Here is a 15021-nt window from a genome sequence, read left to right on the forward strand (position 1 = left end):
GTTGCTAATTTGGTGCCAATTAGCCTGTATATTAGGCTAAAAGGCAGACATGTAACATTGATTGAATGATTTCAGATTATTTTTTCACTTGTTTTTTTAATGCAGTTGTAGTTTCTAGTAATGCTCTTAACAATAAAAAACAAAAACATTTTCCTTATTGCGTTGAAGTTGTTTCCACGTCACAACAAAAAGCTCAAGTGCACATCCAAGTCTCAGAGAATTTCCCTTGTTGGGAAATGCAATCCTCCAAGGAGCAATTAAAGCTACACTATCCCTAAGTACGGCCTCACAGAGCTGCTAGCATGGCTTTAGGCTTCCTGTAGTTCATGTTGAATGTAAATTTGATTGTGCATTGTAAAATAATGCATGTTTGATAAGTAGTCAATGAGGTTAGTTAAAAAGATAGCAACTATCTGCTAAAATAAAAAACAAATGGCAAATTTTAACAATGTATGATCCATATCTATAACATACAGCCTACATAACAACACTTTACTGTACAAAGATGAAACACCCTAGTTTTCCAGTCTGTATCTCAGGTGACACATTCCTACACTTTGTTTAGCACACTGACGGCTCGAATATCTGGGTTACTTGACTGAGCACATGTTACTCTGAGTGTGTGTGTGTGTGTGTGTTTCTGAGTGTAAATGTTGCATAAACTGTGTGCTATTACCTTTAGTGGCGGCGCGGACCACATCAATCTCGTTGCTCATTACATTACAGGAAGGGAAGAACTCTTCACGCAACACCATGGCCTCAATCCGAATCTCAAACCTGTAGCAGACAAAGTGGAGAGGGGGTCAGTAACTGTTTTTTAATGGTTAATCACCCTTGGTGTGAAAACAAGGGAAAATTGCAAAGAAACAAACATAAATCTTGGCAGGTAGAGTGGATCAAACATATTTGTGAGACTGGTTTGTTGAATTTGATGTATCAATTCATTTGAACAGAGCTTTAATATGTATTCACATTTTGATGAACATGTGTGAGCAAGGACAGCGGCACAGATTAGTTTGAACGTTTCCACAAATTCAAATCTGTCCTTAAAAATAATAAAACACTAGACTAAACAAACACTTTTCTTTTTCACTGACTGTCAAACAGTTTTGCGTTCCCCTTTGAGTTGAACTACACCCATGTACACGCCATAGAAATCAACTCACCGAGGCACCTGGATCATCAGGAACATAAAGGAATCGACCAGTGTCAGCTTGTCTGGGTCTCCTTTAAACGACTGAAGCTTCTTGATCTGTTAGTGGAGATAAAGACAGAGGAAGCTCAGCAGGCTGTGTTGTTCTCAGTCTTTATAATCAGTGCTGCAGAAAGAACACAGACCTCTTCAGCGTCAGGCAGAAGCCTCAGCAGGTCTTTGAGTAGCTCTGCTCCGTAAATCTTTCCTTCTCCTTGTCGTATGTCCTCAACAATGGAGCTGTTGGACCTGCAGGACGGATATTTCAATTAAGTTGGATGATTAATAGCACGAGTCCCCTCTCAAGATGATTGCTTGAGGTTACAAAGACTGTCTGGTGTAGCAGGAATTGTAGGTCAATACAGTATTTTTAAACACTGGCCCAGACGTACGAGTACAAACTGTTTGGGAAACGACATCTTCGGTTGGCAGACAGTGAAAGTGCTGTGATGGCTGCTACATAAGCCACATAGGATGCTAATGCTGGTGACAATACATCCACAAAAAGTTGTTTGCCTCTTATAACCACAAGATTTTATTCTAAGTGTCTGAAAAAATAATAAAAACGGTTCTTAGATGATTTAGCATTTTGTTTTCGGAACTGTATATATGGGGGTGGCAGTAGCTCAGTCCATAGGGACTTGGCTTGGGAACCGGAGGGTCTTCCCAGTAAGGATGAAGTTTGGCAAGTGGACTGGTGGCTACAGAGGTGCTGGTTCACTTGCCTGGGCACTGCCGAGATGTCATTGAGCAAGGCACTGAACCCCCAACTGCTTGGGGTGCGCTGGTTGATGGCAGCATCCTCACTCTGACATCTCTCCCTAAGTGCATGTCCATAGCATGTTTGTGCATAAATTGTATGTACTGTATATATGAAACTATGTGTGTAGCATGATCAAAAATAACACAAGTGGAAAATTTTAATTTGCCCCATGGGGATTAATAAAGTACGTTTCTTCTTCTTTCTATGCAAGCGTTAAACTCCTCTCGTCAAGTCACCATGGTCCAAAACTGTATTTTTACCTCCTGGAACATGTGAGTTTCTGCTCTACTGCTGCCTCAACATGTTAGCTTTGTTAAGCTCTTTACACAAACATTGTGTTTGATTACAGCAATCCATTTGAAACACCATGTACAGAGGCTACAGTCCGTATCCAAGTAGTCACTGTTTAACTCCTCTTCAAAACTTCTGCTGTTGCATATCATCCCTTACTCTCTACTCCCCACATTTCCCATCTCTCTTCAGCTGTCCTCAAACAAATTAACTCATAAATCATGACTAAAGTCGGTCTGAAAATTGGCATACTACTCTCAAAGACATGTATGCCTGTGCTGTTTCATTGCACATGACTGCAATAAACAAATACACTTTGCACAAATAAGTTAAAAGCATAATTAAAACCTTTAATTATAGTGAAAGTGGACATAAAGTTTATATAAGCCATTGGAAGTTATGAGGTATATGAGTAAAAAGGTTTACATGTTTGTCTTGGTGTCACCTTAAATGAGTCACTATGATGAAGCTCTCATTCAGTCCTGACTCAGTGCAGTATGGCTGACAGTCAAATGGCATTAAAATACAGTGGGGAGCAATGCAAATACACCGACATGCAAACAGAAGACTAACACACTTTCTACACTCAGCGTCAGACGACTGCTGTAACATTATGTTGAGATTGGTCAAACACAATATGAGATTTCTGTAACTACTTAGTTATGAACAATGGAGAGCTCAGAGAGCTTATTTCATTAGCTGACACCGGTTTGGCATACAGTCTTAGTTATGAAACTTTTTACTAGAATCTTCCACAGCCTGACTTAAAAACACAAATTGAAACCCTGCTGAAGTGTTAACAGCTAAAACACACACGAGTGAAGTGTGGCTCATAAAGTGGGAAAATAATCATCTTTAATTCTGTCAGCAGTGATCAGTTCAGCTAATACACTTTTCCCCCCGAGTCATAAATGATCTCAGGGTCCAGAAGTGTTTCCCCCAGCTGCTCTCCAGCTATGGCGATAAATACATAATGAGACGGCTCACTGCCCTCTTTATAATGAGCAGATCTCTTTTTTCCTTAAGGACTAAGTGCAAATCACAACCCTTCTTTCTCTAAGATGTTGTGTATTTCATATTTTACATGCTTGTGGCCGTTAATCTGGCCTCTAAGACTGAAAATCTGTAAAACTTTTACACAACAGCCCTAAGTTTCATAACAGAGGCCCAACAGGAATGTAATAAGTACACTGTGCATGCAGATAGGTTACAAAAACCTGAATGCATGAGTTTGAAAATGTCTCCTCACTACAAAGACATAGGACTCTTTTTTTCCAAAACACCCACCAGCAGCACATCAACACGCATCAAGACAGGAGAACAAGTGGATTCTTATTAAAAGCCAGACATCAGCAGAGTAAGCAGCTTAAGTCAGAAACCAACTTTGGTGTCTACCCAGTACTTATCAGTGTCTGATCTCTTTATCAAAGTTGGTGCTTTGACCTCCATCAGGTCAAATTAATTTATGAATAAGGAAAGAAAGGTGCAGACAGACTGAGCTGAAGTTTGGCATCCACCCGTTTACATAAGACCTGTGTTGGTTTGCCCAGTTAGGTGTGGATTCTTCTTAAATTAAAAATCCACACTGGGCCCTTTGTAACTGCTTAAAAAATACCTTACAAATAAGCTACTACAATGTTTTGCTCCATGATCACTTGAGGTTAAAACGTACTACCTTTGACAAAGTTTAAGTCACAGGTAATTCAGGTGACTCAGGAATGTAGAATTTCCTTCATCATAATTATCATGTGCGTTAGATTTAACGTGGGCGAGTAGAATTTTGTGACATCTTCTGATTTACAACTACATGAGAGTAACTAAGTAACTATTCAGATGTTATTTAAGGTTATGCTTGAATTATCACACACATGCAGCCTCTGTTATGGAAGCAATGCATTAATAAGAAACACAGCATATACAAAAAAAGCCCATATAATAATACAAACATGGCGACTGAAAAATGTGCTGCAAAAAATCAACGGATAGCTTTGCTAAAGAAACTGCTGTAGCTATAGGTGCATCTGCTGTGAAGTGGCAGCGCAGCACTCAAGCTTAATATGTTCATCACAGCAACAAGGTAGAAGAATAACAAAATAGGAACACTTGGTATTTGGGAGGTTATAAAGGTTACATCTCTCTCACTAGCACAGGAGCTCCAACCCACCAGGACGATAAAATACAACTCACTTACAACGGGTTCAACTGAGTCCGCCCCCTCTGGTCTGGAGCAAATTGCACTGCTATATCTGGATAAGCATCAGTTTTCTTACTTATTTTCTTCTTCTTAATGTATTTGTTTTTGCTTTCTTCAGCACATATCTGAAGCCTGACTCCAGTGTTGTAATTGTTTTGGCTCCTTGGATTAGCATTGATTAAAATAATCAATCAATCAATCAATCAATCAATCAATCAATCAATCAATCAATCAATCAATCAATCAATCAATCAATCAATCAATCAATAACCACACCTGTCTGTGAGACACAACTACTCCCTTCCAATGGTCCTCAACAGATTCCCAGCAAACAGCATGATGTGAGCAAGAAAACAAAATCATTCTTTAACTCTATCATCTCAACATCAAATAAACATTTCCAAATGGACTGAAGTGACTCGGGCAATGAGCATCAAAGCAGTTCTGGAGGCGAGATTTCTGTGGTTTTTCCTTTAAAAGTCACTGATACATTCTCCATCCTGCCCTCAAGGAGTAAAACATTTTGAAGGACTTACTTCTTGAACTGTTTCAGGAAAATTCCAACATTCATCCCTCTCTTGGAGTCCAGGATGCTGACCTGAAAACACAAGAAAGACATCACAAGTATTACATGATTGGACTGTACAGTATACACCCACACCCCTCCCTTCCTCTAAACACTACAAGTTGTTGCTGCTTTTGTAACCTACACAACATCCCCCACCCCATCCCCACCACCACCACCACCTCCTATATCCACCCTATGGGATGCTGAAATTCCACCGGGTCATACGTGTGTTTCACATCTCCTTCATTAACAATGGCTCTTACTGCCTTTCTTTAACAGGGGACTGAACAGGGTGTACGTTTTTAAAAAGACTCCCTCACAACATCTCATTACACGCTTTGAGTACGCTTCAGGCGGAGACAATGAGTCCATCTCAGGAGGAGGAGAACAAAAAAGAAACCCTAGGAATAAAATTAACATTGACGTGTGTAAATATTAAGTTAATGTAATGAAGTGATAAAATGAATAGTTGATTGTCAAAAGAGAAAACACTCAAAGATGATCCTTTGAAATAAGACATTAATTAAGACATTAAGTGCCATATTTGAATTAGCTCCACCTTCTCTGTTTTGACGACTTGCTGCTATTTTCTGTTGATCGCAATAGAAGTTCAAATTTTGGTTTAAGGATATTTTTCAAAATAAAAGTGTAATTTTATGACATCAACCTTGGAAACTAGAAATTCCGATAATCAGTCACATTTTTAATACTAGATAGTCCATCTATACTCTACAGCTTAATGTAAAAATGTGGACAACGATGAATGACCTTGACAATAATGTACAAATTTAAACAATTCAATATAACTTAGGTTGCACTGTATTATATTTGTCACATATAAGTTTAATACACGATATTATATATCTTACACGCTCCAAGGTGTATTGGTGTATGTCACAGGTGCAATCATACTGTGTTCTGCATGTTTTTATGATACTGAAAGCTCTAAAGCTGACTTAAATATGTCTAACCAAGGAGAAAATTGCAAAGCTATAAACTCTTTGCAGTACATCTGTTAAGCTGCACCATCCTAATAAAGTAAGCAAAACTTTGTCATTATAAAACACATGCAGTAGCTAGCAGACAAACAGTAAGCTCATGTGTGTACAAACAGTGAGATTATGATAAACTCCCAAAGGGCTGTTTGGTAAGAACTGTTCCCTGAAAACTGCTCACACTTTGAGGATTTGGTCCCTTCATTGTCCCGACACAGAGGTGACTTTGTGTCATGCGTCTCTCTGTGCTTCACGCAGGTGTTGCTTTACAGTTCACGTGTTACTTTCCTGCAGTCAATAATGACGCAGGCTGCTGCTTTGTTTATGAGCACAAATCATTTTTTACACTCAAAGCAAAGTTGTAACTGAGCATGGTTACCTAACTCGTCCCTGCAGGGAGATATCAGTCCAGAGTGACGAGGTAGAGGTTTGTACTGAAACAGCATATGGTGATGAATCTGGGACTTTCTAAACAAGATGGTGGTGTGTTCAGGATCTTAGGTCACCAGAAAGTTTTGCATGTTTGAAAAACAATGGCGGTTTAGTTAAGAGTTTGAAGGCACCAGGAATCTATATTGCTACTACACAAGTTTTTAAGAGACAGAATATGATCACTAAAACCTGATATTTTAGTCATGGAGTTTTTCAGTTGTTTTTAAATGCTGAGCGACAAGTGTGCAAGACTTCTGGTTTTTCCTCAATAGCAAGGAAATTAAAAAACATACTTATTTCCTCTGGTGCGATTTCCCTCTCTCCTGGATCTATCTCCCTGCCCCTCTCTCTGTTCAGCTGGTGTTTGTGTGTAAATTGAGCACCTGTTTTTAATGTATACAAGATCATATTCTGATAAGACCAACCTCAGACACCTGTAAAACACCCAAAGCACCCTGCTATGAAAAAACATGCAGCTAAGGCATGTAAATTAAGGACTCATTTTTTTTTAAGAGATCATTTTCTAAAAGCTTAACCCCAAAAACAACTTCCATATTTAATTTATGTGTATTGATTCTAATTCACAGTAGATCACACGCCTTTCCTGGGAGAACTGACTTATATAGACCCAATACATTTTAATAATAAGTAGTTTATGGCCTAATTTTGGGTAAAACTTTTGGGAGAAACAAGAAAAAGAAGTGTAAAACTATCAGCAAACAACACTAATAATGACAGCTTTGAATGTTATCACATTTTTTGAAGATAAATCAAGAGAACTTTGGTAGTTCTTGGTGTCATGTATCTGTTTTGGAGATATTTTCACCCCCCATAACCCGATTCTTCTCCAAAACAAGTCATTGTAAAATGCTTTTTTTAATCACATCATTACATGAGATCAAAATTGCCCTTTAATCTGAGAACTTTAAGAGCAACAACAAGAGAAAAAAATAATTCACTTTTAAAATGTCAGAATGTTTTTTAAAATGTTCCAGAGTTTCCAAGAGACCAATACGACAGCCACAAATGTCACGTTTTAACAAAGGGTATGATCAGTTGTTTATAAAAAAGGAAGTAGAAACCAGAGCAGTCACATTTAAGAAGCTGTCAGAGAGTTTGGCTTTTACTCCCTAAAAAAATAAACACTGACCAATAAATCTGTTAACTTCCTGATTGGATATTTTGTCCATAGTTGACAACTTATCAATAAATAGTTCTGCTCATTGCCATCCATACTAAAAAAAGCTGTGAATTAACTGGTGAGTCTACCTTGCAGTCCATATATTACAAAAGGCCTAAACATCAGGTCATGTAACCTTGTTTGTTTTGGCTTTTTAATGTTTGGGATTTTTTCTAAAGCTGTTCTTTGTGAGATTTTTGTATGACTGGCAACATGAGTTGTGTGTTTCTATATGTACCAATTAACTGATTAAGTTGAGCTTATATGATATAAACCATGGTGGCAAGTCCTTTGTGTGGACTATAAAGACTTCCCGCACAAAGGGCCACTCCAATCTTATAAGCACTAATGGATAATCTCTATGTAAGTGCTGTCAACTTTGTTATCTGTCAGGACACACTTTATTTTCTTCCTGGTGTTACATCAGAGTCATGACAACCACTCACGTCCTCCTTGATGCTCTCCTTATAGGAGCGGGTCCTGGAGACTCTGGCTGAGGACCCTCTAGCCAGCGTTGGCCCACGTACGCCTGTCTGCGCCTCCTCCTGCTGCCCGAACAGCTCCTCCACAGACTGGACATCGATCTGGTACTGCTGCTGCCGCACCGCCAGAGTCCAGATGTTGGGCTTCTCGCGCACCCTCTCCTCTGGGATCGGCTTCCAGAAGAAGCTGCGGACGCGCCGCTTCTTCCTCGTGTTCTGGTTTGTGGATGTAGTCGCCGGAGGTGGAGGGGGCGGAGGTGCGTCTGGAGGAGGTGGGGGCGGCAGGGGAGGGGGCGGGGGAGCTTTGTGGCCGGAGGTGTCGGGGTCATCGCTGAGGGAAGGTATGTTGGCGTGAGTGTGAGCGGACATAGAGGACGGGTCGGAGGTGGTGATGGAGGAGGTGGTGCAGCTGCTTTCCTCGCTGCTGCAGCTCTCTGGCTCATTGGGTGGGGATGGAAAACTCATAACAAGCCTCACAGGGAATAACAGCCAGCATATGAGCCCTAATCAGAGAGATAGTGGAGCCAAAACTTCTTTGAATGATCAGTGTTTACTCCTTTTCAAAATGATTTCCAAAGAGCTAATTTTCTGTCTTTAAGTGATCGACTGATGCTGAAGATCATCCAAATGCTGCAGTACACGTTCCCTAACTGAAGAGGAAGTTAGGTGTCCCTTCATTTAGTCATAATGAAGGGAGCATGTCCTTTGATTCTGTCCGTCTCCATCACTCAGCTGGTCAGCCATCGTGCTGAGCAGAGCCTTTGAAGGTTACCTCCCGGGGGCAGAGGGCAGAGGTCGGCGATGGCCATGGAGCTGCAAGTGCAACAAAAACAACACAGGACGGCATTATACAGAGGTAGTCATGCATGTTGTCATGCACAATCTGAAATTAGGGGAAATTAAGGGGAGCCACAGATCAAAAGAGAAGGGGTACGACAAAGGGGCTCACAATGAGGGGAAATGGCAAATCTGATTTTTTTTACTCTTTGAAGGGCTTTGAAGTCGCGCTGTGGGGTGTATAATGGTCGGAGACGTTACGAGCACTGCTAAGATTCTGTTACATAACCTGGTGTCATTTTTATCCAAGGAAATTCTCTGGTGGTGGGAAAACAAAAAAATAAGTCACTGCAGATTAGAACAACAGAGCTGTTCACACATGTGGTCTCAGAGCAGGTGGACTCAAGGTAAGAGATGAATCTGTGGGTTTAATAAGTTCACTGAAGATCCATCATTGCTGTAGGTCTCAGTATTCTGTCCATTTATGTCTTGCTTGATTTCATCAGTATAAATCCATTTAGAGAAATTATGAGTGTAAAGCAACGTTTACTTGATTCTAAGGATGTAACAGTACCTTCAATTTCATGATATCGCAAGAACAAAAATGTTTTGATACCGCTGTGGACCAATTCTACATTTTTCTCTTCAGTTTAAATATCACTGTGGATTTATTGAGATCATTACATCCCTACTAGACTCCTAATAGACAGCATCAACATTTTTAAAAGCAAACTCAAGACCTAGCTTTTTAGTCTCGCTTTTACCTGATTAGAACAGTTTTATGTATCTATTTATTTATTCATTTATTTATTTATTATCTAGTTCAAATTTTAGTCGCTTTTATTGTATTTTATTCATTTATATACTTATTTATTTTAATTTCTAAGTATAGCTTCTTATTTTCTTTTAATGGTTTAATATTTTAGTGTTTTATTATCTTAGAAATGTATTTTATTTTGGTGATTTTAATTTCCTGTGTTGAGTTTTAACATCTTATTTTTACCTCCAGTGTTTCCTCATTAAGATATCATGAGTGCATTTCCTCAGTTCGTTCACTAACTTCTTATTTATTTATTTATTTTATTTTTTATTGTTTTTATTACTATTGTTGCATAAATTGTGTTCCTAACCTTGGGATTGTGGAGTGGGTTTGGGTGAGGGCTGGGGGTGGGACCTTTTCCTTAATTTATTCTATTTTAAGTTGTTTTTATGTACAGCACTTTGTTACAATGTCATTGTATGAAAAGTGCTTTATTAATAAAGTCTAATTGATTGATTGATTGATTGATCCCTTGACTGATACGTTTGGCCTATCAGCATCCATTCCTTCTGACTGTAGCTTTATTTATACAGCCTCTGGTCTCTCATGTATTCAGATCAACATCACCTGTCGCCTGAAGGGAGGGCCTGTCGAGAGCAACACCATTAACAAACAATAAGAGTGACAGCAGAGAGTGGAGATGAAGTACATCCTGTCACATTGCTTTGTAACAACATCATCTATTAGTACAAATGCATGAGTGTTAGTGAGTTAAATGGCAAATCTTAAGCAGTAAACTTCCCCTTACATAGAAGGACTTTAAATTCACTCTAACTACAAGAAAAACAACTCTCCAAATGCATCATTACAATCTGTCAGCTCCACACAGAGATGATCTACCTCTGGAACTGCAGTTGCAACAATTACTATCAGCATCTCTTTTCAAATTGTGAGTCACAACAGCACCGTAATGCAGCTCTGTCATCATCACGCCTTTATACTCTCATATTGATCCTGCAATGGCGTAATATTGGTGCCCGAGTGTGTCATTTCACATTATGTTACAGCCCTGCAGAAGAACGACAACACATTGGAGCTTCACACACACTCAGCCATGCACACACACACAGTACTGTTACACACTGCCTGCTGCCTGGCTCACAGTAATCCCATCTCAACTACTGTAACACCTTTCTCACTCCCTCCAATGCCGGCACAGCAGTCGGAGGTCTTTGTCCCACCATCACACCTCTATGCCATTCCTGTTAAAGCTGGGACATTACAGGGGCATACATATAGGGTCTTTAACTGGCAGTCTGAAAAGGACTAATGAACGAGTCTGACCACTGGAATAATGCAAACTTTTTGGTAATTGGTGAACTTGACCAACTCTGCTTTTTTTGAAACCCTGAAGTCCGTAGATTGGATCAAGTAAAACAACAAATTTGATAACATCCTCTGAAACTTTAAGAAACTGTCAGGCAGTTTCACTGTTTGTAAGAACACTTCAAATCTAGCTTCTGTTTTATTGTCTGATGACTGTTTCTCCAAGCAGAGACATCTGCACATTATAGCAGCTAACCATCCTGTTGTAAATGAGGTCTCTCCACTCCCACTAAATTCTAGTGTCTCAAGTTACTACTAATAGTGCAAACAATTACAAGTGCATGGAGAAGAGCGTCCTGAAATCCTTCATAGCTTAACTTAATGACAGATGGCTACACGGAAGAGCTATAAAAACTGAGCATAAATCTTCTTGGGTTTTTTTGTTTGTTTTTTTTAACTGTCCCTTCTTTTCTTTTCATCATTGTTTTAAATATTACTCCCTCTTATTAATCCTTTTTTTGTTTTGTATGAAGATTTTCTGTTCTACACTGATACTTTGTCTTTGTGTTGATTGTTGTCTTTGGAGGGCCACTCGACAAGCCTGTTAGGGTTTTTTGGCTTCTCCTGCACATAACATGTTAGTGGTTAGTTTTATTATTGAATTTACCTGTTATATCTTGGCTCATGTTATTGAACAGCAATGTTTCTTATTAGTTTTTTTTTATATGTGCAATAAATAAAACAATACAAATAAAAACTGAGCATTGTTCCCCAAGGACAACTTAAAATAGCTGGTGGGTTCAGAGATTTGAGTTATATTATTTGATATTATCAAGCTGCTACTCCACAATATTTGAGAATTAAAAAAATGTATAATATACACAAGACCTGTTGAAAAAAACATCTCAGCCAACGCTATCGGAAGAAGCTAACGTTATACCCTTCTAGTTCGTTTGAAACAGTTTTTTAAAACCACCAGACAATAATTTATCAAACACCAAGGTGCTGATTGATTTCCTAGTAAATGGGCAGGGGAAACCCAACCACTCTCCACCCTCACTGACCAGAAGAAGAGGAAGTATCTGAGTGCCAGACCCTCCTCTCTCTCTCTCTCTCTCTCTCTCTCTCTCTCTCTCTCTCTCTCTCTGTCAAGTTTAGCACTGTAGCTCCGCTGCTCTCAGTTGGAGGGAAACTGGTCCTGTTTCAAGACAACCCATCACTCACCACTGCTGTTGACAAGGCTGCAGTGATCTGATACTCTACTCGGCCAAAACAAAAGAGAAGAATGTTTCTAACGAAAAAAAGTAAAATAAAAAAACAGGAGTTATCAGAGGAATGATGCTGGATCGGGGCTATCGGCTGCCTCTTGAACATTAAGAGAATAATTTGGTTTTAAGGACAACATCAGCTCCAAGATCATTCAAGGTGATTCCATAATAATGGAACTACTGAATGAATGGCCACTCTCCAGAATCCCTCTCTGCCTCTTACACAACCCTGAAACATCTTAGTGGTAATCTCCTATTTGTCAGCAGCCGTATCCACCTGATACCCGGAGTTTATTACTAATTAATAAAGCAGACGTCACAAATGGCCTCATGTTGCCAACATCGGCCTGCGCTCTCAGCTGTTCTGTCCTCAGAGCCGGACCACACCGTCACTCATGTCTAATTCATGAGACTGTGAGAACATCTGACCTCGCACTGAGTCAGCTCCTCCTGAGGTGCTTTAACTGCAGCGACACTAACAGACCCTGAGGAGAAAATTCAGGAAAAACGTGTGTTGAAGTGTCACTGACTCACCTGTTGTTTAGTTTAGTCTCCTAACTCTCAGGTGCTTCACATGAATAGTAAATTTAATTTAATTATTTTATTTATTAAAGTGTTTTAAACAAGTTTTACAAGAGCTAAATACAAAGATATAGCTTAGAGGTGACTAGCTTTGGTTAGCTTACTTTAGAGTACTCTCTAAAGTAAGCTATAGCCTGCCTCTTTTGAAAAATAAAAAAAAAAACATGCCAAAGAAAGATACACTTTTTAAAATTAGTAGACTCTTTTTTTTTTTAGAGCTACAGAGGAATGTGTCTTAGCTTTACGTTTTGCTAATTCACTTAGATTTGGTATATTTACCTGAGAGGGATTTAATTAGTTTGGGAGTTAATTAAAAAGTAGTCCTGGAACAAATTGAAAGTTACATACGAAAGTCTTTCCTTGAATACACAAAATGTTCTCTAATAATTTAACATTTGATTTTTGATTAATTTCTTTAATTGGAGCCAAATTTGCTATTCTCTCCTGTTTCTGGTGTCTTCTAAACTAGCTTAGCTTTAGCCTGGTTTATGCTTCTGGGTCAAATCGACGCTGTAGCCTACAACATAGGTCTGCGTAACTTAGTATACGTGACATCACCCATCTGTTTCTGAGCGCTGTTTTGAAGCCAATCGACGGCAGCAGCCATATTGGAATTGTGGAACTCAACCAGGCATAGTGTGACGTAAAGAGGCAGAGTTTGAGCCTTCTAGCCAACAGCTATGTGTTCCCAACTGGGAGTCAAGTCAGTCATGTCCTTATTTGGGCAAAAACTCTTAATCTTAATACCTTCTGAACAGTCACGTTAGAAAAAAATTCATCCCCGTACAGTGTGTGCTGATAGAGAAATTAGCTATGTAGAGCCAATCCGTTTTTTGGACCAGGCTGTGAACATGTTTATTTTATTATTATTTATTTTTTTACATTTATTTATTGTCTTTTATGAATTGGTGTCTATAGTTTCCGGTGTTTCTGCAGCCAGCCTCAAATGGATTCTCGATGAAGTGCAGTTTATAACACTTCCACATGGGCTTCATAGTTTGAGACCGGAGGTTGCCGCTTGCCTACAACGCACCTCCTCCCAAATGGAACTATGTGTCCGAACTACGCAGACCACAAGCTCTGTTATTGGTCCACTCGACCCGCAAATCGTCCATGGCAGCATATATGTGCTCTAATTAGCATTATACATTTAGGGAATAAAAACATAGCCAGACTGTTTTTCGGCGTAGTACTGCAGCTACATAGACACATTGACAAACAAGTATGTAGTGCTCATGTCTGCGTCTGCCACTGCTGCGTAGGGTCAACGCAGAGGTATAACTCAGTTTATAGCTTGTTCTGAATGTACTAGTTGAAGCTTCACATATAGCCACAGAGAGAGGTATCCATTCTCATGTAATCTCAACAAGAAGGCAAATCAATGCAATTCCTTAAACACTTAATACATTCCATGAAAAAATTGCACACTTTGATAAAAGTCTGCTTTTTAACCAAGTAGCAAATGCCAGCGCTTAAAAATTAAGCTTTTGGGAAGTGAGAGAAACTGCAGTTCCTCGTGTGTCCACATGAAGCTGTTTCCAAAAGCCCAGGAGACCCCAGTAACACCCATATTATAATGTCTATTTTTACAGCAGAAATAAACATGTTTACACTCCCCACTTCTGTCCTTGTTCACACAGTACAGGTTTGAACTTCTTATTTCATAACTCATGAGGATTTTAAGATTAAGAGTTGTGCATAATTTGCAAGAGACTGACGGTAAACACCTACGAAAATCCACCTCTTTTTCTTTTTGACCACAGCTTAGCTTAGTTAGCATTTCTAATATGCGACTGCTAGTTGGGCTTTGCTTCCTCTCTACAGAAGTGACACTGATTGATTTGTGGTCGGCTATTTTACATCTATTTGATTAAAGTTCAAACTGTAAGGGGTCCACTCAACAAGGCTGTGGCTGACATCCTTTGCGCAAAATGTTTTACAGAGGAGGAAGCATGGCGGTTAGTAACATAATACAGGGAAGCCCTGAAGGAGAGAAAGAACAATGTGTGTGACACTTTCCAGATCCTACACATCCACCTGCTGTCATGAATGAACACAGACAGGTTGTGGGACTTCATCTAAAGCTCCACCTGTCGTTTGCCCTAAAGCATCCCTGCTCCGCTCAGTCTTCATTAGTGACAAGTTTTACCCCACCCGCTGTCATCAGTCTGTGATCGATAACACAGGTCGGGGACAACAGATGTCAAAGTT

General features: G+C 39.5%; 1 protein-coding gene across 1 annotated transcript in view; it reads right to left on the minus strand.

Annotated features, from left to right (window-relative positions):
- Positions 1 to 15021, minus strand: part of fhdc1 (FH2 domain containing 1) — a 43797-nt gene that overhangs the window by 10829 nt on the left and 17947 nt on the right. Inside the window, exons 2-6 of the mRNA XM_034687019.1 lie at positions 8062 to 8910; positions 4977 to 5038; positions 1339 to 1441; positions 1167 to 1252; positions 677 to 777 (exon numbers count right to left, since the gene is read on the minus strand). Coding sequence (XP_034542910.1) covers positions 677 to 777; positions 1167 to 1252; positions 1339 to 1441; positions 4977 to 5038; positions 8062 to 8562 — 853 coding nt within the window. The 5' untranslated portion in view covers positions 8563 to 8910. The remainder of the gene's footprint in view (positions 1 to 676; positions 778 to 1166; positions 1253 to 1338; positions 1442 to 4976; positions 5039 to 8061; positions 8911 to 15021) is intronic.

The sequence above is a fragment of the Notolabrus celidotus genome, chromosome 7, assembly GCF_009762535.1.
Source record: "Notolabrus celidotus isolate fNotCel1 chromosome 7, fNotCel1.pri, whole genome shotgun sequence".
In the NCBI taxonomy this organism is placed as follows: domain Eukaryota; kingdom Metazoa; phylum Chordata; class Actinopteri; order Labriformes; family Labridae; genus Notolabrus; species Notolabrus celidotus.